The sequence below is a fragment of the Convolutriloba macropyga genome, chromosome 1 (genome assembly GCF_964194025.1).
Source record: "Convolutriloba macropyga chromosome 1, txConMacr16.3, whole genome shotgun sequence".
Taxonomy (NCBI): domain Eukaryota; kingdom Metazoa; phylum Xenacoelomorpha; order Acoela; family Convolutidae; genus Convolutriloba; species Convolutriloba macropyga.
Window position 1 is genome coordinate 15106195 of NC_134468.1, and position 22443 is coordinate 15128637.

Here is a 22443-nt window from a genome sequence, read left to right on the forward strand (position 1 = left end):
AGCTGCGAAGCTGTAAGCTGAGTGGAGCTATATTGAGGTGCTGTTGGTTTTTACAATTCAAAGAATTTGAATTGTATTGGGGCGCTGTCTTTTTTTTAAGATCTGTTCACACATTTTCATGATTTTTGAAGTCAAATTGGAGTAGTGATTTTGGTCACGCCGAAACAGGAAATGGAGCGAAAAAGCGGGTGGCTTTGCGGCGTGAATTTTTTTTGCTCTAATTTTAAATTAGAGTAAGAAAACGGTGTTTGAACAAAAATTCGGTTTCTCGGTAGTGGTTTTTTGTTCACATGCGGCAATTTCACTCTGATTTTTACTGTTTTTTTGATTTTTTGGATCGGTTTTTTTCTAAATGGTTTTCCAGCTCATTCTAGACCTAGTTTTTTGTTTGAATTAATTTTTCATTTTTCGCTAGTGGTTTTTTGCGGCATTTTGACATTGATTTTCTGTTTTTTCTTATTTTTTATCTGATTTTTTCTAAATGGTTTCCTCAATTCACTCCTAGTCCATTCTAGGTCTAGTTTTTCTGTTTAATCAATGAACATTCTATGTTTTTGTTTCGTCGTCTGACGCTCTTTTTCGTTTTACATTTATTCACACAGCAAAGCTGAAAACGTCTTCTTCCTCTCAGTAACGGCGTTTGCGCGCGTGACGTCATTTCTCATTCTCTCTTTACCAAAAGTTTGAAGATCATTTGCGTGATTAGATTTTGATCATACGTGACTTCCCTCACTCAATAAAATGACTTCTGCCCTTTAAAACTTACGTTTAATTTGAATTAGTTTAAGGTCAAAGGAACCTATATGTGCAGTAAGGGTCTCTAATAAAAGGCTTCTTCGGAATTAATATTAACACGCTTTATTGATTTATCGCTGAATGTTTGTTACCTAGCTTTTTGAGAGGCGTTAATTTTTTTCAATTTAGATCTGTTTCTATCTCTATTATACGGCAGGCAAGTCTTCTTTCGGAGCTATTCCGGCAATCTGCCGGCTATGTTTATTTCATTCTGTTTGTGTGCCTTCACAAATCCGTTTTATCAGGTAATAGATTGAATTTCAATTGCTTAGGGATAATTTTGGTCTTCGAAAATCTAATACGCTGTCTCAATTTCAACAATTATTTATTGCGCCGACAGAAAGTTTGCAGCAATTATTTGGGTCCTTTTATTCTTTTTTACGCAATTTTTAGCTTGATCGGTTTTCTTCCCACCATTTTTACTTGTCAATTAATTTTTACGCTCGGTTCTTGGTTCTTGCCTTCTCATTCAGAATTTAAGCCGCCAACTCAATTCGCGGCAGTTTACAGCTAAGTGAAATTATATCTCCTGCTCGGCTAAAGACTTTCGCAATTGACCCTCGTCGGTAGTGAGCAATTCGACCCAATTTAGTTGGTTATGAAAAATATTGGAGGTTTCATGAAAACATTGCTGCCATGAGGAAATGTGAAAAATGTTTGCCGATATTGAACGGGGTAGAGTGCTGATTCAGCTGATTTTTGTCGTGAGAAACGAGATAAATAGGCAAAGCCCAAGGATATTAGGTCGCCGAGCATATTAGTATGATCATTCTCCGAATTTGCTGAGTAGCCTTAAATTCCGGTGTGAAGGGTTCCCTCAACCACCATCCCCCTGCCGAACTTATGTAGGCGTAAATTATGGTATAAAGGGCGTTTTTGTGGCAGGCTTACATCTCCTTATATCCCTCCGCCCTGGTTTCTTTCTCCCCGCCATCTCATTCAGTGTGGATAATCCCTTAAGCTAGGGACTCACATATCCAAACCTTTTCAAGTCGCTTGATCGCAATTCGCCCGATGTTAGTCGATTTTTTTAATAAATTGTATGCCGAAGAGCAGTTACTTCTTGTGAGCTCTGATTGGTTTTTCTGCTGTTATTTTTTGCGTTGTTCAAGAAAGCGTGTAAATTTGGCTGGTGGTGGACGTTCTATCGACTAAATTGATTTGTTTCAATAGATGATTTTCTTACATTTCTTTTGTTTTCTTATTAGGTTTATTGTTTATTTCTCAAGTTTTTTTGGATGAAACAATGATTCTTTCTTTACCACCTGGAATTTTGCTGGTTCCTGATGTTAATGAAGTAGTTGTATGTTTATTTGCATCTGTGCTTCAGATAACAGGACGCGTGATCATGAGACTTGTGTTTTTAATTACTCTCAAGCAAAGTTTGGAGCAATTATAGTCATGTGGTCTTTTTTATTCGATTGATCAATTTTTCGTCTACGGCTGTTGACTTTTCGTCCCCAAAAACGGGATGAACAGTTCAATCTCGGAGGGCATCAAGTCGCTGAGTAACTTTCTAGATCTCTACTAGTCTCTAAGTGTTCAATTCAACGAAGCTACTGAGAACAAGAATATATTTCTCGATTTGGTTACAAATGCACGCATGAAATGTTTAATTGTTTTTTGTTCTAGAACATTCTTTGACTTCAGAAGTGACTTTTTCACGCTTCTTCCTTTTTGAGTGATCTCAATTGCTCTAAAAGGACTGTAGCGTCGGAAACCACAAGGGTCTGGTAACAGTGATTCATGCTTTTGTCAAGGCCTCTGGAGATCGGGGGTTGGAATCCCTCCCTGGTCGGTGTTTTTGCCCATGAAGAAAAATTTATCTATGCTACAGCCCCTGAATTAAATTGCCCTGCCTGTCGCTCGAGAGCAATTTGTCGACGTCAGTCGGTTTATGTTTAACTCATTTAACGAACCAAACCAAGCGGGACAATCAGCGAGATTGTCCAAAAGTTAAGAGGACACAAAATGATGCCCCTCCCGGGTCCGCCCCATCTCATACTATCCCTAATCCCGCATGAACGACCCCTCACCAAAAAAATGCTAGATGCCGGTTTTTAGAGAAACTCGCATTATGTTACGTTAGTCGGTTATGTTCTGATATTTTGAATGGGAATTTCACGAGCTTGACTTTCGATAACTTTCGGGTAATTTTTGGCTGTTTCAATTTAAATTGTTTTAATTCTGTCACTCTCACCCATTGGTAACTTATTGATTAGTTGCAGCTGTCAAAAAGACAAATAAGCAGACTACAGTGTTGGTTTTTAGGACGCAGTGAAGAACTCGGCACGTCTTGTATCTGAGGGACTGGTGGATGCTGTAAAGATGGAGGGTGGAAGGAGAATTGAGCCTATGGTGAGAGCAGTTCTCAGGGCTGGCATCCCTGTCATGGGACATGTGGGACTCACTCCACAAACTGCCGCATCTATGGGAGGTCAGATCAAATTTCTTTCACATCATTTTTAAAGCAAAACATGTTTACCTTAGCTTGGATTGCTAAAAATATCGATTTTTCTTGTTTGTAGTTGTAACAGTACACAATCGGATGGCGCTGTACGAAGTTGTATTTTGAAAATCATAAAATAAATGACATCTTGGCGGGCTCCGGTGCTGTTGCATTGAGTGGAATCCAATGAGGCTTAAAAATGTATCTCGAATAGTTTTTACGCTCTATTCTGTCAGATAAGTTTGTGAATAGAGATAAGTTTATTTGATAGTATTTCTTATTGCGTAATTGAAATGGCTGATTTATGAGAGTAAAATTGTTGTGCGTGTTTGCAGGCATGAAGTTGCAAGGTAACACAGCAGAAGACGCGGTGGAAATATTCGACAATGCTTCTCACCTGTCTGACCTCGGATGCTTCTCAGTTGTACTGGAGGCCATACCTCATAAAGTGGCAACCCATATCACACAACACATTGATGTGCCTACCATTGGTTAGTATGGGATAGGAGGTCCCGTTCTTTTTGATCAATTCTGTTTCCGTTGCGATTTCGATGAGCATATGAAAGTAGATTTGAAATGGGCTCATTTTACGCCCTTAAGGAGGACAATAATCGCGATTCATAATTATATTTCTGTTGTTTTTATACAACTCCACACGAGAGTGCTGTTTAATTACCTAAAAGCGCTTGCTGTACAGACAAACAAAAACATTTTGAAGTGAGGGGCTGTAAACTAAATGTGCGACCGAAACCAAATAAATAGGCCGGTTCTAATGCGGAAGGTGATGTAGAACGTAATACGTAATATTTAAACATGTTGAGAATTTCCATAACTTTGTTCAATAATAGGAGTGGTAAAGGTTTTAGGAATTCTTCTGTTCAGTATATGGATTTCTGGTTTTTGACACTTATATGAACAACCATTGGGATCAGTTTTGGTTCTGTTCTAGGAATTGGTGCTGGGCCTGGATGTTCTGGTCAAGTGCAAGTGTTCCATGACATTGCCGGCATGTTTCATCGTTTTGTTCCCAAATTCTCAAAGAGGTATGCTCTGGTGGGCAGACAACTAGAAGCAGCTGTGGAGTCTTATCGGGATGAAGTAAGTTTCGATGATAAACTTAGCATTTAAATCGATGGAAAGTTATGATTTAGAAGCAATAAAAATAGATAAAAAAGCAATATATTCCTATCGTATACGGGACCGTTCAAGATTGTACTGTTACCGAAACCAATTGCTGAACAACATCAGTTCAAAATGGACCTGTGAATCAAGGTTCAAATGACATCTTAGCACGCTACTATCTCGGCTCCTCTGCTGAAGAAGGCTGCAAATAAATCGAGCTCCCGTCTGTCGTTCTTTTGGCCTTAGTCGGTTTATGTTATCCTTACGTAGCAATACTTGACTTATGACCATTGACATTAGGTATCTGTGTAAATAACGGATTACAGATTTGAGAACAGTTCAAATTACGTAGTTCTGTGCAGGCGAAGCAGTGGTTATTGTGCTTCAGTAGTTGAACTGTTTATCGATTACATTGCATCTAGGTGACCTCCGGCTCCTTCCCTATGAAACACAATTCCTTCGCCATATCTCAATTGCAGTTCAAAAAGTACCTTCAAATGGTTGAGGAACCCGAAGAAGTGACTGATATCAACGAGCATGCTCACGAAGATTCGTCTACACCCACTACATCCAGTGCTGCAAGCAGCAGCAACAGTACTGCTTCTATTACGTCATCATCTGAACCGAAAAAGTTACCCAAAATTTCCGTAATCGGAGCTGGTGCCATGGGCTCTTTAGTGGCAGGGAAGCTGGCCAAGGATGGAGGGTATGACGTAACTTTAATCTCATCGTGGGAAGAGCATGTCAATACAATCAATCAGTCAGGTTAGAAAAGGAATGATTTTCAACAGAAAGGATTTCAACATCTTTACTGAAGATATTCAGATCCTTGTGGTGATATTTGAAAGCTAGTTTTATGCAGACGAAAGGAAGAGACGTAAATTTTGATTTATGGATTTAGAAAACATACCTTTGGTCAGATTATGGTAAATAGCTTCACTTTCTACTTTTGAACTGATTAATTTTATACAGATTTGATTGGTTTACATTTTGTAGGCTTGATGATCAAGAGTTTGGTGAATGATGGCCTGGTTGAAGGCGAGATGGTACAAGCCACAACTGAGAAGTCATTCAGAAACGAAGAATCAAATGGTGAGTCGCTCCTCAGTTTTGTATTCAGAAAATTATCGCGAACAATTTACCGTTTTTTCCGTTACTTGGGCGTAATTCCTGTCGCCCGAAGGATTTCCTACTGTATAAACAAAAGAAAATGACATCTCTGAATTGGAAAGGAGGATATCTTGCAATAAAAATTTACAGGGAACAAACATTGTATGGAGACAACTAGTCGATATCAATTTTGGACATGTATGAAAGCGCAATTTGTGATTTTATTGCTGATAGTACTTAATTTAGAAATATCGAAATTTCCAATTTTTTCATACTGTCGTTTCTTAGTATTCGCAAAGAGTGGCACGTCTTTTTTTAAATTATAAATTGTTTTCGCTATTGATGGTTTCAGTATGCATTGAATATAAAGACTGACATTAATTTTTAAAAACTGAACACTTTTAGACTTGTTAGCAAATATTGCCATTTTTGTTATCTTTTCAAATTCGTACTAATTTTAGGCACGATTAAAGCCATAGTTTTTGAAAGTTTTGCACCGAACTTGGAGGTTTTTCATATTTGTATAAAGTCCAAGTAAATGCATCTAAGCGCAATTTCCTTGTTTCATCTGTCTATCGCGTTTCTAATTAATAGCTCTCAAACGAAGTTTTTAGCAATTAAATTAGTCCTGCCGGTCTTTTTTTATGCGATTTTTCGCTTGAGCGTATTTTTCGTCTGACCCATTTGACTTTTTGTCCTCAAAAACGGGATAAACAGGTAGCGCACAGTGGGCATTAAGTTCTCTTAGCGCCTTTCAGCTCACTAATCTCCAAGTATGCGGTTCACAGAAACTGCTTTGGCGACTTATACTTATGGCGTGGAGGGCGGTTCTTAGAGGTTGCAGAACACCTCCCCCACCGCAATGTTGCCCTCCACCACCCCAATGTTGCCCTCCCCCACCCCACTGTTGCCCCCCATCAGCCCCCGGTGCACCCCCCGTGGCTAGCTACTGAGGAAGCTAGCCGGTCGTTTGGCAGCAATTAGCCCGTCGTTAGTTGGTTATTATAGCTGCGAAGCTGTAAGCTGGGCGTAGCTATATTGCGGTGCTCTTGGTTTTTTTGTTTAGTCGTCTGACGCTCTTTTTTCGTTATACATTTGTTCACACAGCAAAGCTGAAGTCAAATTTTCTGAATGAATTCTTCCTCTCACTAACGGCATTTGCGCGCGTGACGTCATTTCTCACTCGCTTTAGCGAAAGTTTTTAGGTTATTTGCGTGATTAGATTTTGATCATACGTGACTTACCTCACTCAATAAAATGACTTTTGCACTTTAAAACTTAAGTTTAATTTGAATTTGTTTAAGGTCAAAGGAACTCCTATGTGCAGTAAAGGTCCCTAATAAGAGGCTTCTGTGGAATGAATTTTAACAAGCTTTACTAATTTATCGCTGAATGTTTTTTAGCCTAGTTTTTTGAGCGGCGTCGATTTTTTTTTCAATTTAGATCTGTATCTGTTTCTATCTCTATTTTATGGCACGCAGGTCTATTCTTTCGCAGCTATTCCGGCAATCTGCCGGCTATGTTGTTTAATAGCCGCCGTCAGCCTCTCAACGGCTCTTATTTAGTCGCTCTCCTTTTTTATTCGTTCGCTTTACCTTTTGATCTCGTTTTTCGTTTTACATTAGTCACGATTTTCATGTTTGACTTTTGACTTATTCACTCACTGTTTCAGCTAAATGGATTTTAAGTTCTTTCACTTATTGAATTACGTAATGTAGTGAATACGGTCAAAATCAAATGAGCAAAACCGAAAGGAACGGGATATACAGTTAAAGGCAGGTCATTAAGTCGTAGTGCATTAGTAGCGAAGTTCAAGCTGATTAGCTTTTTGACGCTGAAAAAAGTCGGCCTGTTTTTTTTTGTTTCAATCCCGATATGCATCAAACGCGTCAACAGCGGCTATTTTGCGGCAATGTGCCAGCTATGTTTCGATTTTCCGTTAAATTGTGTGAAAACCACCTTATAAATTAGAGTGCTAATAAATATCTAATCAGTGGAGACTGAAAAGGGAAACTTTCATTATCGGTTAGGCTGCCACTGCTTTTGAACGTTTTCACTCACTTTTTTCCTTTGAACTCAGAAATTATCAATTTCATTGATTTTCCCTGATCTCTTAGGGATCACCTAGATTTTTTGAAACCATTTATTCCAATAAAACTACATTTTCGAAGATGAACTTTGAAGAATTGTTCTATGCTGGAAAGGTTTTCGAATGATTCTAATCGCCTTCCTCCGTATGATTCGAATGATTCTAATGATTTTTCGAATGATTCTAATCGCCTTTCTCAATATTTCGGGGGTCAGAAATGTCCGAACAAAAAAGCCAGGGTAGCATAGATTTCATTCCCTCATAACGTGGTGTCGGAAAAAAGATTTTGTTACTATTATGTCGCTCTGTTCTTTGTGTATTGTCAACCTGAAGTACAAATGTTCAAAAAATTAATATTAGGACTTCTGCGATTTGGTAGTCAGGATTATATACATAAATATTTTTAGGCTATATGTTGCATCCCACCCCTCATCCCGCTGTCAGTGATAGTGATATAATGTGCTAATGCTTTATCTTACCCGTAAAATAAAAATTGAGGCCGTATGAGCAAATCCTGAACTTTCAGAAGGTGTACTTCGTGTGACCTCTCCGTTCAAGACGCTGTTTGACCAGAAGAAGGGAGTTGTGGCCGACGTTGTTTTTATCATGACTAAGGGCCACAGTACTCGGAGTGCGGCTAGGACAGCTGCGACTATTGTTGGACCAGAGTCACTCGTGGTCACTCTCCAAAATGGGATGGGACACGCTGAGAGAATCAGAGTGAGTCAGTCTGAAAGCTAGATGGCTAAATGCTCTATTCTTTCTATCATTGCTTCGCACTCTCGCTTCAGATGCTAAGTTACACCAGTTTCCTCCCTTTGTTTCTTGGATATCATTGACCAAACAAACTGTTTACAGTATCGGGATCTTTTCGTTTGCCCCCCCCCCCCCCAGCACACTAAGCTTTGGAGGGGGGGGGGTCAGAAAAAATACCATTATCGCCAAAGTTTTGTTTTTCCCTGACGTAAAATGAACTAAGATAGAAGAAAATACGTTTTGAAGCAGTAAATTATTACATTTGAAAATAGCACGCGTTCCATGGCTTAATGTTATTGTGTTGAATTTCAGGAAGAAATAGGGACAAATAAGACAATAGTGGAAGGCACTATCTCACACGGGGCACTTTTGGAGGGTCCAGGGACAGTGTTTCACACGGGAACTGGCTCCATCATTATTGGGAGCAGCAGCTCAACTAAATTTATGCCTGCGTCTGCCACTGGCATCGTGTCACAAGTACTGAACCAGGGTTAGCTTATTAGCAGTCCCTAGATACCTTTTGAGTGTAAGCTAGCTTTGCCCTAGATTGTTGAGATCTGCTGTAAATTTTGGCAAAGCGAAACATGTTGTTTTACGGTTAAAAGTAAAACATAAACTGAACAGCACAACATTGCTCTCAAGTGGGATAAGGAAAATCTTGGTGCAATTATCGTGTTAACGAAATTTTGTAGGAGGATTCTTGCACATCATAAAAATTAGCAAAGGTCTCGTTTCAGCTGGATTCGACACTGTTATTGCCGAGACCCCTGCCAAACTGAAAGAGTCGCAGTGGACGAAGCTGGCTGTCAATTCCATCATAAATCGAGACCTCATTGGTAGCACAGACATTCAAGATATTTCGACGAGACTCGCGAATGAGTTTTTGTCAGTTGTGAAAGCGAAGAATGGATTCTCGTTTCAAATGGATGACGTTGATGAGCTGCTTAAATTGGTATTTGATGTGGCGAATAAGACAAAACTCAATACGTCATCAATGCTTTCCGATCTCAACAGGTTCTACTCGTAATTTTGATCTCGTACCTTTTTTTGTAGAGAAACCTGACAAGAATACCTCCTGGATCCATCAAGCATCATTTTTTTTGGCGAGCGTGAGCAAACAAGTTATGTTTAGGCCCCGACAGTAATATTCGAAAAATCAGATACAAAAGCAGCTTCTATGAAATTTGATTTGGTTCATTTCTGAAAGTTTATTATGCATGCAATTAACCGATTGAATGACGCATTTGGAAACTTTGTTATTTGATCCCGAAAAAAGTTGGAAGCAATAATTGTCTACCTGTTTAATTGTTCTCAAACGAAGTTTGTAGCAATTATATTAGTCCTGTCGATCTTTTTTATGCGATTTTTCGCTTGACCGATTTTTCGTCTGACGCTTTTGACTTGTCGTCCTCAAAAACGGGATTAACAGGTAGCGCCCAGCGGGAATTAAGTGCTCTTAGAGCCTTTCAGCTCTGTTTCAGCTCAAACTGTTTTGGAGACTTATACTTATACTTATGGTGTGAAGGGCGGTTCTTAGAGGTTGACCCCCCCCCCCCCCCCCCCTGTTGACCCCCCACCCCCACTATTGCCTCCACCCCCACTATTGCCTCCACCCCCCACCGCGCGGTTGCCCCCCAACCCGCAGTGTTGCCCCCCATCAGCACCCCCCCCCCCCCCCGTGGCTATGCTACTGACGAAGCCAGCCGGTCGTTTGAGAGCAATTCGCCCGACGTTAGTCGGTTATGTTCTTCTTTTTTATGCACAATTTTTGCTCGACAATTCTTTAGTGATTGGAATTTCCGTCGAATAAATTCTTATAAACTGGTAACGCACAAGACAAGGCAGTTAACTCTCTAAGCGCTTTAAGTGAATGGTTCAGCGGAGCTGCCAAAGAATGCTTGAGGAGGGATATATTCATTGTTTGAAGTGCGATTTTGGACCCCGCCCCATTGTCCCGCCATTTGATCCGCGTCCTCTTTAGGCTAGCCTCCCTCTGCTTAAGCTAGCTAGAAACAAAGGCAAGCCGAAGTCATTCCAAAGCAATTCTTTCGACGGTATTTTGTTCTATTTTCTCGTTTTAATTTATGCAAAGTTTTTCGCTTGACCGTTTTTTTAAATAAGATTAGTTAATAGTCTGGTCGGTCAGAAGAATTATTCCAATATTTTGGATGTTTGATCGGTTGATTTTAAGAAATTGCTCTCTTTCTACGGGAAGCATAATATTGCTGTCTGTATTCAATACGTCAACTGTAGAAACTAAAGCACTATTCTCTAACACGAAACTAGGCAATGTAAAAATACTTTGAGTTTGTTCACTCAAGTGTACTAATCCTTCATGGAAGAAAAGAAGAACTGGTGTCCTGATAATCCTAAGAATGCACTAAGTAATTGTTTCAGACAAGTGCAAACTGAGATCGATTACCTCAACGGTTTCTTGGTACGCGAAGGACGCCGACTCAACATTCCAGTACCGTGCAATGAGACTGTAACAAGTCTGGTGAAGGCGTTCGAAAGCTCTGGTAAACTCAAGAAGAAGATACAGTTGGACGAGGACTCCGATCAAGTGCCAGAATTTCCTCAAAAACTGGAGGCTGCTCGTGACACTATGTTGGTCAGATCAATTGCTGAGTACAGAGCGGTGTTCAGAAGTCTGGCTAAGAAAGGTTTGCCATTGAAAGTCTTTTTTTGGGAATTTTGCTTTAAAATAAATCTACTGCATAATTTTTGTGAAGAGTTTGCAGAGCGCTCAGTAATACATGAGCAAGTCATTTCAGGAATTCTTCCGACTAGGTTTTTTAATTTCACCATTCGATCACGTTTTTCGTTTTACGGAAGTCACGTCTTTCACGCTTGACCCCTGACTTACTTCACTCATTTTTCCAACTGAACGGAGTTTAAATTCTTTCATTGGTTTAATTAAGCAATGTAGTGAATACGGTCAAGGTCAAATGAGCACAATCAAAAGGAATGGGATAAACCTGTAACGACCTCTCATTAAGACATAATAGTGCGTTAGGTTAACAGAGTCCACTAGAGCTGGGATCTACTGCTAGCTGGGATTTGCATTAAGCTGAATAACCTTCAGTTTAGAAGCCGAATTAAGTAAAGTTGCATAATCTGACTAAAACTGTGTAGGCCAATTGCCTCACTCAAAAAATGACTTCTGGACTCACTTAACGAACTTTAAGTTTTATGAGTATTTACCAGTTAAAAATCAATAGTGTGCATAAGTAGTGCCAAACGTATATGCCCTAATTCTTGGGAATTAGATTTCGAATTAGATTTTGTATTAGATTTTGAAATGAGTATTATTTCTTGAGTTTTGATTTCGAATATTAATATTGAAAGAAACTCTATTAGGGCTTTTCCCGGATAGAGCGTATGTGTCTCATAAAAATAACAGTCCCAATCTAACCTAAAAAGTCTAGTGGTCTAGTAGTCTTTAGTTGTTTCAATTCCATGAAAGCCACAAGCGTCCGTGGCGTATCTGCTAGAATGTTATTTCGCTCGCTTGAGTGATGACTTCTTGTCAAGAGAAACGAGATTAACTGGTAAAGACAGAAGGGATTTAGTCTCTGTAGCTCTCTTCGAGTCTTCGCAGGATCTATGTGTGCGGATCACCGATGCCGCTTAGTAAGCAAAGTTTAATAGTGTGAAGGGCAGTTTTGAATTTCGGTTGGTTTGCACCACCTTCTCACATCCTGCTTTTAATAGTATAAAGAGTATTGTCAAATAATAGCCGTGAAAAACACTACCTATTCGTGATCCCGCTTTTAAGACTTCGCACTCCTCGTTGATCTTCAGTATAGAAGATCCAGGAAGGGGTTGTGACCCAGCATGATCACACCTAATAATATCACGATTACTGCTGATAACATTCCCACCAGTTGACTTGTGACAAAAGACCCGCTAACATTGCACACTAAATGCAACTCTTCTTCTGATGGCTACAGAAGTAACTGTTATGAAAAAAATTGTACGACAAATAAATTGATGCTATCAGTGCCAACTCTGTTCTCTGAGGCTTAGACCGACCTCTACTACTTTTCCTCACTACGTTTTCTTGCTACGCACTCTGTGAGCTTACCTTCATTAAGGTTAAGCTGACTATTTTGCTTGACCAAGCAAAGCTAACCCCATACCAGTAGTTTGAGAAGAGTTCGCCCGACTTTAGTCTGTGACGTTTTTAGTTCAAAATCCAATCGAATTACTGAATCAACGTTTGCCTCTAAATTAAAAATACTGGGATTGTGCTTCCTTTTGAGTTTCACATAATGTTTTCATCAACTTTTATGAGGGGATGTTAATGACCGCTCTTGAAACGTGATTAACAAATTACAGAATTCAACGGAGATGGCCGATCAGTTCAAATTCATGCGTGATTTTGTGTCCGCTATTACAGCAGTCTTACGCACATTGCTTAAAATGGCTATTAATAATGAACATTACGTCAACAATCCATTCGGCACCTGTTATGTCAACTGTCCAGTAATACTGGCTATAACATCAGTGTTCCAATAAAACATTATTGGATGGTTGAATTAATCGTCAGTATCCATGAACAGCGTAAGACTGTTAACGTAAAACTGTTAAGCTGTATTGACACTTGAAAAAAACACGCCTACTTGGAAATTGAACACAGACAACTGCTTTCGAAACAAATTTTTAGTAGTTATACTTGGCCATTAGCCTGTTTCCGATCCACTAATAACTCAATACCTCAAAAATTAGTAGTCCAATCCTATATATTAAACGCGTGAGCTCTGAATTTGGACAAATTTTTTGCATGTTTAAGGGGCCTCTCGAAGCGCATGTTTATAGCCGCATTGAGCAGCATGGTTAAGCGAACATATCGACAGAGTTCAATGACCTAAAAGGCTCAAAGTAGATGGGTGAGAACCGAACCTGGGACAAAAGACTGTTAGTCAGGTGCAGTCACCACGAGGCTAAGAGGGCTTGAAAGTATGCTTGCCAAGAGGGAAGGTTTACTGTCCAGGGTACTTCGTGTTTTATAATGGCTCCCGAACTAAGTTTGAAGTTCTTACTGTAAACGTGTGTTTTCTGCAAAGTTTTATCCGTACAGATTCTGCGCTATTCTCGAACATTCTAAGCTTTCAACTAAGTTTTTGACGCTTTACTTTTCAATTTTTGCTTAATCTTAATTGCTCTCAATTTGAAATATGTCAATTGATACGAAAAAAGCGATTTTGAGAAAGGATGGTATGTAGTCGTTTTAGCGCAGTTGGTAAGATGAATGACTGCTAATCTGAGTGTCGTGGGTTCGGAACCGTATGGGATACCTTCTTTTTGTAGACTTAAATTTTTCTAATCAACATCATTCCGCTTGTTGTTCGCGAGGACTTCTTGCGACGCTGAGTTGTTTTTGTTTCTGTGTGTGTTAGAAAGAAAAATTCTAATCCTATATATTAAACGCGTGAGATCTTTGGAAATTTTTTTGCATGTTTAAGGGGCCTATCGAAGCGCGTTTTTAAGAGCTGCATTGAGCAGCATGGTTAAACACATTTCGAGAGATTTCAATGGTCTAAAAAGCTTAAAGTAGATAGGTGAGAACCTAATCATATCACGATTACTGCTGATAGCATTCCCACCAGTTGACTTGTGACAAAAGACCCGCTAACATTGCACACTAAATGCAACTCTTCTTCTGATGGCTACAGAAGTAACTGTTATGAAAAAAATTGTACGACAAATAAATTGATGCTATCAGTGCCAACTCTGTTCTCTGAGGCTTAGACCGACCTCTACTACTTTTCCTCACTACGTTTTCTTGCTACGCACTCTGTGAGCTTACCTTCATTAAGGTTAAGCTGACTACTTTGCTTGACCAAGCAAAGCTAACCCCATACCAGTTGTTTGAGAAGAGTTCGCCCGACTTTAGTCTGTGACGTTTTTAGTTCAAAATCCAATCGAATTACTGAATCAACGTATGCCTCTAAATTAAAAATACTGGGATTGTGCTTCCTTTTGAGTTTCACATAATGTTTTCATCAACTCTTATGAGGGGATGTTAATGACCGCTCTTGAAACGTGATTAACAAATTACAGAATTCAACGGAGATGGCCGATCAGTTCAAATTCATGCGTGATTTTGTGTCCGCTATTACAGCAGTCTTACGCACATTGCTTAAAATGGCTATTAATAATGAACATTACGTCAACAATCCATTCGGCACCTGTTATGTCAACTGTCCAGTAATACTGGCTATAACATCAGTGTTCCAATAAAACATTATTGGATGGTTGAATTAATCGTCAGTATCCATGAACAGCGTAAGACTGTTAACGTAAAACTGTTAAGCTGTATTGACACTTGAAAAAAGCACGCCTACTTGGAAATTGAACACAGACAACTGCTTTCGAAACAAATTTTTAGTAGTTATACTTGGCCATTAGCCTGTTTCCGATCCACTAATAACTCAATACCTCAAAAATTAGTAGTCCAATCCTATATATTAAACGCGTGAGTTCTGAATTTGGACAAATTTTTCATGTTTAAGGGGCCTCTCGAAGCGCATGTTTATAGCCGCATTGAGCAGCATGGTTAAGCGAACATATCGACAGAGTTCAATGACCTAAAAGGCTCAAAGTAGATGGGTGAGAACCGAACCTGGGACAAAAGACTATTAGTCAGGTGCAGTTATCACCAGGCTAAGAGGGCTTGAAAGTATGCTCGCCAAGAGGGAAGGTTTACTGTCCTGGGTACTGCGTGTTTTTTAAATGCTCCCGAACTAAGTTTGAGGTTCTTATTGAAAACGTGTATTTTTCTGCAAAGTTTCAGCCGCATAGATTCTAAGCTATTATAGAACACTCTTAGCTTTCATTTATGTTTTTGACGCTTTACTTTTCAATTTTTGCTTGATCTCAAATACTCTATATCTGCTCAAATGCTCTCAATCTGAGATGTGTTTGTTGATACGACAAAGTGATTGTGAGAAACGTTTATGTAGTCGTTATAGCGCATGAGAAGATGGATGACTGCTAATCTGATGGTCAAGATATCGAAACCGTCTGGGATACCTTCTTTTTGTAGACTTAAATTTTTCTAATCAACATCATTCCGCTTGTTGTTCGCGAGGAATTCTTGCGACGCTGAAGTTGTTTTTTGTTCCTGTGTGTGTTAGAAAGAAAAATTCTAATCCTATATATTAAACGCGTGAGCTCTTTGGAAATTTTTTTTGCTTGTTTAAGGGGCCAATCGAAGCGCGTTTTTAAGAGCTGCATTGAGCAGCATGGTTAAACACATTTCGAGAGATTTCAATGGTCTAAAAAGCTTAAAGTAGATAGGTGAGAACCTAATCATATCACGATTACTGCTGATAGCATTCCCACCAGTTGACTTGTGACAAAAGACCCGCTAACATTGCACACTAAATGCAACTCTTCTTCTGATGGCTACAGAAGTAACTGTTATGAAAAAAAATTGTACGACAAATAAATTGATGCTATCAGTGCCAACTCTGTTCTCTGAGGCTTAGACGGACCTCTACTACTTTTCCTCACTACGTTTTCTTGCTACGCACTCTGTGAGCTTACCTTCATTAAGGTTAAGCTGACTGTTTGCTTGACCAAGATAAGCTAACCCCATACCAGTAGTTTGAGAAGTTCGCCCGACTTTAGTCTGTGACGTTTTTAGTTCAAAATCAAATCGAATTACTGAATCAACATTTGCCTCTAAATTAAAAATACTGGGATTGTGCTTCCTTTTGAGTTTCACATAATGTTTTCATCAGCTTTTATGAGGGGATGTTATTGACCGCTCTTGAAACGTGATTAACAAATTACAGAATTCAACGGAGGTGGCCGATCAGTTCAAATTCATGCGTGATTTTGTGTCCGCTATTACAGCAGTCTTACGCACATTGCTTAAAATGGCTATTAATAATGAACATTACGTCAACAATCCATTCGGCACCTGTTATGTCAACTGTCCAGTAATACTGGCTATAACGTCAGTGTTCCAATAAAACATTATTGGATGGTTGAATTAATCGTCAGTATCCATGAACAGCGTAAGACTGTTAACGTAAATCTGTTAAGCTGTATTGACACTTGAAAAAAACACGCCTACTTGGAAATTAAACACAGACAACTGCTTTCGGAACAAATTGTTAGTAGTTATACTTGGCCATTAGCCTGTTTCCGATCCACTAATAACTCAATACCTCAAAAATTAGTAGTCCAATCCTATATATTAAACGCGTGAGCTCTGAATTTGGACAAATTTTTTGCATGTTTAAGGGGCCTCTCGAAGCGCATGTTTATAGCCGCATTGAGCAGCATGGTTAAGCGAACATATCGACAGAGTTCAATGACCTAAAAGGCTCAAAGTAGATTGGTGAGAACCGAACCTGGGACAAAAGACTGTTAGTCAGGTGCAGTCACCACGAGGCTAAGAGGGCTTGAAAGTATGCTCGCCAAGAGGGAAGGTTTACTGTCCAGGGTACTTCGTGTTTTATAATGGCTCCCGAACTAAGTTTGAAGTTCTTACTGTAAACGTGTGTCTTCTGCAAAGTTTTATCCGTACAGATTCTGCGCTATTCTCGAACATTCTGAGCTTTCAACTAAGTTTTTGACGCTTTACTTTTCATTTTTTGCTTGATCTTAATTGCTCTCAATCTGAAATATGTCAATTGATACGATAAAAGCGATTTTGAGAAAGGATGGTATGTAGTCGTTTTAGCGCAGTTGGTAAGATGAATGACTGCTAATCTGAGTGTCGTGGGTCCGAAACCGTGTGGGATACCTTCTTTTTGTAGACTTAAATTTTTCTAATCAACATCATACCGCCTGTTGTTCGAGAGGACTTCTTGCGACACTGAGTTGTTTTATGTTCCTGTGTGTGTGTTAGAAAGAAAAACGCTAATCCTATATACTAAACGCGTGAGCTCTAAATTTGGACAACATTTTTGCGTGTTTAACGGGCCTCTTGAAGCGCGTTGTTAAGAGCCGCATTGAGTAGCATGTTTAAATAAACATATTGAGAGATTTCAATTACCTAAAGGGCTCAAAGTAGATGAGTGAGAACCGAACCTGGTATAAAAAGACTATTAGTCAGGTGCAGTTATCACCAGGCTAAGAGGGCTTGAAAGTATGCTCGCCAAGAGGGAAGGTTTACTGTCCTGGGTACTGCGTGTTTTTTAAATGCTCCCGAACTAAGTTTGAGGTTCTTATTGAAAACGTGTATTTTTCTGCAAAGTTTCAGCCGCATAGATTCTAAGCTATTATAGAACACTCTTAGCTTTCATTTTTGTTTTTGACGCTTTACTTTTCAATTTTTGCTTGATCTCAAGTACTCTATATCTGCTCGAATGCTCTCAATCTGAGATGTGTTTGTTGATACGACAAAGTGATAGTGAGAAAGGTTTTTGTAGTCGTTATAGCGAATGATAAGATGGATGACTGCTAATCTGAGGGTCAAGATATCGAACCCGTGTGGGGTATCCTTCTTTTTGCAGACATGAAAATTTCTAATCAACATCATTCTGCCTGTTCGAGAGCACTGCTTGCGACGCTGATTCGTTTTATTTTCCTGAGTGGGTTAGAAAGAAAAATGCTAATTCTATTTATTAAACGCGTGAACTCCGAATTTCGACAAATGTTTTTACATGTTTAGGGGGCCTCTCGTGTGACGTTTAAGAGCTGCTTTGAGCAGCATGGTTAAGTGAACATATTGAGACAGTTCAATGACCTAAAAGGCTCTAAATAGATGGGCGAGAACCGAAACTGGGACAAAAGACTGTTAATCAGGTGCAGTTATCACGAGGCTAAGAGGGCTTGAAAGTATTCTCGCCAAGAGGGAAGGTTTACTGTCATGGGTACAACGTGTTTTTTAATTGCTCCCGAACTAAGTTTGAAGTTCTTATTGAAAACGTGTATTTTTCTGCAAAGTTTCAGCCGTATAGATTCTGAGCTATCATAGAACACTCTTAGCTTTCAACTATATTTTCGACGTTTTACTTTTCATTTTTCGCTTGATCTCAAATACTCTATATCTTTTCAAATGCTCTCAATCTGAGATGTGTTTGTTGATACGACAAAGTGATTGTGAGAAAGGTTTATATAGTTATAGCGCAGTTGATAAGATGGATAACTGCTAATCTGAGGGTCGAGATTTCGAACCCGTGTGGGGTACCCTTCTTTTTGTAGGCATCAAAATTTCTAATCAACATCATGCCGCCTGTTGTTCGAGAGGACTTCTTGCGACGCTGAGTTGTTTTATGTTCCTGTGTGTGTTAGAAAGAAAAACGCTAATCCTATATATTAAACGCGTGAGCTCTAAATTTGGATGACATTTTTGCATGTTTAAGGGGCCTCTCGAAGCGCGCGCGTTTTTAAGAGCCGCATTGAGTAGCATGTTTAAGTAAACATATTGAGAGAGTTCAATTACCTAAAGGGCTCAAAGTAGATGAGTGAGAACCGAACCTGGTATAAAAAGACTATTAGTCAGGTGCAGTTATCACGAGGCTAAGAGGGCTTGAAAATATGCTCTCCAAGAGGGAAGGTTTACTGTCCTGGGTACTGCGTGTTTTTTAATTGCTCCCGAACTAAGTTTGAAGTTCTTATTGAAAACGTGTATTTTTCTGCAAAGATTCAGCCGTATAGATTCTAAGCTATTATAGAACACTCTTAGCTTTCAATTATGTTTTTGACGCTTTACTTTTCAATTTTTGCTTGATCTCAAATACTCTATATCTGCTCAAATGCTCTCAATCTGAGATGTGTTTGTTGATACGACAAAGTGATTGTGAGAAACGTTTATGTAGTCGTTATAGCGCATGAGAAGATGGATGACTGCTAATCTGATGGTCAAGATATCGAACCCGTGTGGGGTATCCTTCTTTTTGCAGACATGAAAATTTCTAATCAACAGCATTCTGCCTGTTCGAGAGCACTGCTTGCGACGCTGATTCGTTTTGTTTTCCTGTGTGGGTTAGAATGAAAAATGTTAATACTATATATTAAACGCGTAAACTCCAAATTTCGACAATTGTTTTTACATGTTTAGGGGGCCTCTCGTGTGACGTTTAAGAGCTGCTTTGAGCAGCATGGTTAAGTCAACATATTGAGACAGTTCAATGGCCTAAAAGGCTCTAAATAGATGGGTGAGAACCGAACCTGGGACAAAAGACTGTTAGTCAGGTGCAGTTACCACGAGGCTAAGAGAGCTTGAAAGTATGCTCGCCAACCGGAAGATTTACTGTCCTGGATACTAAGTGTTTAATAGCCGCCCTCATCTTCTCAGCCGGCTATTATAGCTTTCCTATTTTTTTTCTTCGTCGACCTTTTTTTCGCTTTACCCATGTTGCCGCTTTTTCGACATTTTGCGTGAAATCTTTTTGACTTCTCTAGGCTAGTTTCCTCTGAAACCCTTACGAGAAGATGAAACTGCGTGACTATTAATTTCTCTCAATTTTGATCTTAGTTAATCTTTTGTTCTCACGGAAAGTTTGTAGCAGTTATATAAGTCCTGCGGTCCTTTTACGACTGAAAGACGAGAATTAGTATTCTACAGGTTTTTACAACTCGAAGATGAGTATTGATATTCTACGGGTTTTCTTTTAGCTGAAGCAGGTTTTCGTGATTGGCGTTGATTTATTTTTTATAGCGTTGTCTTCTCATTTTTGGAACATTGGACTTCAACAGAAGCTTAGTTGTCATATATAAAAATTACAAACTGCAGGCAATTTTCAAGGTGATGAGGTAATTTTGCAAATTTTTTTTACCCAATATTCTTCCTTGCTATCCAAATTACAGACACCCTCCACCTACCTACACCCAAACCTACTTACACGGACGCCCATCCCACCTACGTACCCCCACCCACCATCTACGCTTTCTACTTTTTTATAAGGCGCTTTAATGCTGCTTTTTTATTAAAAGCCGCAAAGCGATAGCTGGTACTGTGCTTGGCCCTCTTTTGATTTTTTAATTTTTGTCGTCAAGATTTTTGTTACGACCAATGACGTCACAGTCGTTTCAAATCTGCTTTTTGTTAATTCGTTCTTGCAATTTCAACTGAATTGAGTGCCTCACGTCATTTTTAGTTCTTACTAGACTGAGTTTTTTTTTGTTCATTCGCGTTTTTTCACACTTATCGCACTCTCAACAATAGTTGTCTTTGCTGGACCAGAAAAAATGCATTGCACACTAACTAATTTATTAGGTTTAACCGAGGAAACAAGGAAGGTCAATACTATTCAGGGTGAAAAGTTTGTTTTACGACGTTTTTTTACCCGTTTTTGTTTTATTTTTTTTATTTTGACACATCCCCATTAGTAGCTCTTTTTCTTATGTACAGTTATTATGAACTGCTGGTAAAGTTGTAGGGCAAAAGGTAGTTTTTATTTTTCATAACTGTCCCTCCTTACTACAGACACCCCCACCTTACCTGACTACCCCCCCCCCCCCCCCCCCCCCACCTAGCCACCCTCTGCCTAATACTCGGCCTACCTATCCCCGCAGCTACCTCACACCATACCAATACACTCAGCCCCCATTAACCTCTCCCCCACTATCCCCTACCCCACCCTACCCAGATCTCTAAACTAAAAGATGTTTTCTATTTTTTAAATGCACTTTGTTTTCTAAAGTTTTATTTGGCTTCTAATTTTTTCGTTATTGTTTTCTTTAATATTTCTGATTTAGGTAAGTTTATTTGGAAGATTGTTTTGTACAATTCTTTTGTACATGTAAAGCACGGAGGTCATTAGGTGGTTGAGCAGTTCTCTTGGAGGCCTAAGCTTTTCTAGTCTCTTATGTATGCAATATGTGGCCCCCTACTCTGCTCTTCCTCTATTGCTAGCATCCCTTAGACCCAGCTGGCTATTAACTAAACCATCCGCTCACTGGTCGTTTGAGAGCAAGTTCCCGACATAAGTCGGTTATATTAATTTGTTTTCTAGGTGCGAAGGTTGGGTTTGTACCCACAATGGGTGGATTGCATGAAGGGCATCTCAACCTGGTTAGGGAGTGTAAGAAGAGCTGTGACGTCACTGTTGTGTCTATATATGTGAATCCACTCCAGTTTGCACCTCATGAAGACTTCGACTCCTATCCTCGAGATTTGACCCGAGACTTCGAGTTGTTGCAAGTACGTAACTAAATTCTAGCACTTCAAATCATACAGTTTGATAAAAGATATTTTACTTCAGCGCGTTCTCTCTAAACGTTTCTTATCTTTTAAGAGCTTTTGCTGCTGCTAACAGAGTTAAGCTTTTGAAATGTTGTCTGAAAAATCCAGCTAATTCTGCTATAAGTTTGCTTGTTTAGGCTGAAGAAGTCGATTATATTTTTGCCCCTGAAGCAACTGAACTCGTGAAGGATAATCAAGAGGTCAACCTTCATGTCAAAACGTCTGAGACGAAACCGGAAGGGTCAAGTAGACCTCACTTTTTCCACGGAGTGGCGACAATTGTTATGAAACTACTCAACATTGTGACCCCTTCGGTTGCCTTTTTTGGGCAGAAAGACGCGCAGCAATGTTCAACGGTGAAGCAAATGGTGAATGACTTAAATGTGGATTGCGAAATTGTGATTTGCGACACTGTGCGAGAAGAGGATGGCTTGGCCATGAGTACCAGAAACAATTACTTGTCAACAGAAGAGAGGAAAGCGGCTCCAGTCATATACAAGTCACTGTTGGCTGCCCAGACTTTGTTCTCTCAGGGTCAACATGACGTTGCAACTCTAAAACAGGTTAAGAATTCTTCACAAAAGTCTGTCCTCCACTCATTTCGAACCATTGTTCGTACCGATACTTAAAATCGTTTCTAAAATGTTTAATTGCTCTTGAACGAAGTTCATAGCAATTATTGTAAACGCGTGTGTCTTTTTTATGCAAAATTTTTGCTTGACAATTTTGACTTTTCGAGTGACTTTTACGCCCTTGACTTTTTGCGTTTTGCGTGATCTAAAGTTTTCTCTCAATCACAATTTCAAGCAGCTGAACTCAATTGGCGGCAATTTAATACTAAAAGTCAAATGAAAAGTGCGCCGAAACTGGTGCCATTTTTAACTTTAAATCTTAATAGTAGTATATGTTAACCTCTAATGTGGTTATTTGAAGCCCACTATTGAACTTCTTAGTCCCATTTAGCCCCCC

At 39.4% G+C, this 22443-nt stretch overlaps 2 protein-coding genes across 4 annotated transcripts in view; one reads left to right on the plus strand and one right to left on the minus strand.

Annotated features, from left to right (window-relative positions):
- Positions 1-22443, minus strand: part of LOC142335397 (carbohydrate sulfotransferase 3-like) — a 72885-nt gene that overhangs the window by 44118 nt on the left and 6324 nt on the right. The gene's annotated exons all lie outside the window — the stretch shown is intronic.
- LOC142335380 (uncharacterized) overlaps positions 1-22443 on the plus strand; it is a 41229-nt gene that overhangs the window by 18230 nt on the left and 556 nt on the right. For both annotated transcript variants that reach the window (XM_075383845.1, XM_075383854.1), the window contains exons 4-14: positions 3067-3232; positions 3580-3735; positions 4194-4342; positions 4789-5131; positions 5363-5458; positions 8092-8285; positions 8634-8811; positions 9059-9335; positions 10719-10984; positions 21245-21432; positions 21612-22037. In XM_075383845.1, coding sequence (XP_075239960.1) covers positions 3067-3232; positions 3580-3735; positions 4194-4342; positions 4789-5131; positions 5363-5458; positions 8092-8285; positions 8634-8811; positions 9059-9335; positions 10719-10984; positions 21245-21432; positions 21612-22037 — 2439 coding nt within the window. The remainder of the gene's footprint in view (positions 1-3066; positions 3233-3579; positions 3736-4193; positions 4343-4788; positions 5132-5362; positions 5459-8091; positions 8286-8633; positions 8812-9058; positions 9336-10718; positions 10985-21244; positions 21433-21611; positions 22038-22443) is intronic.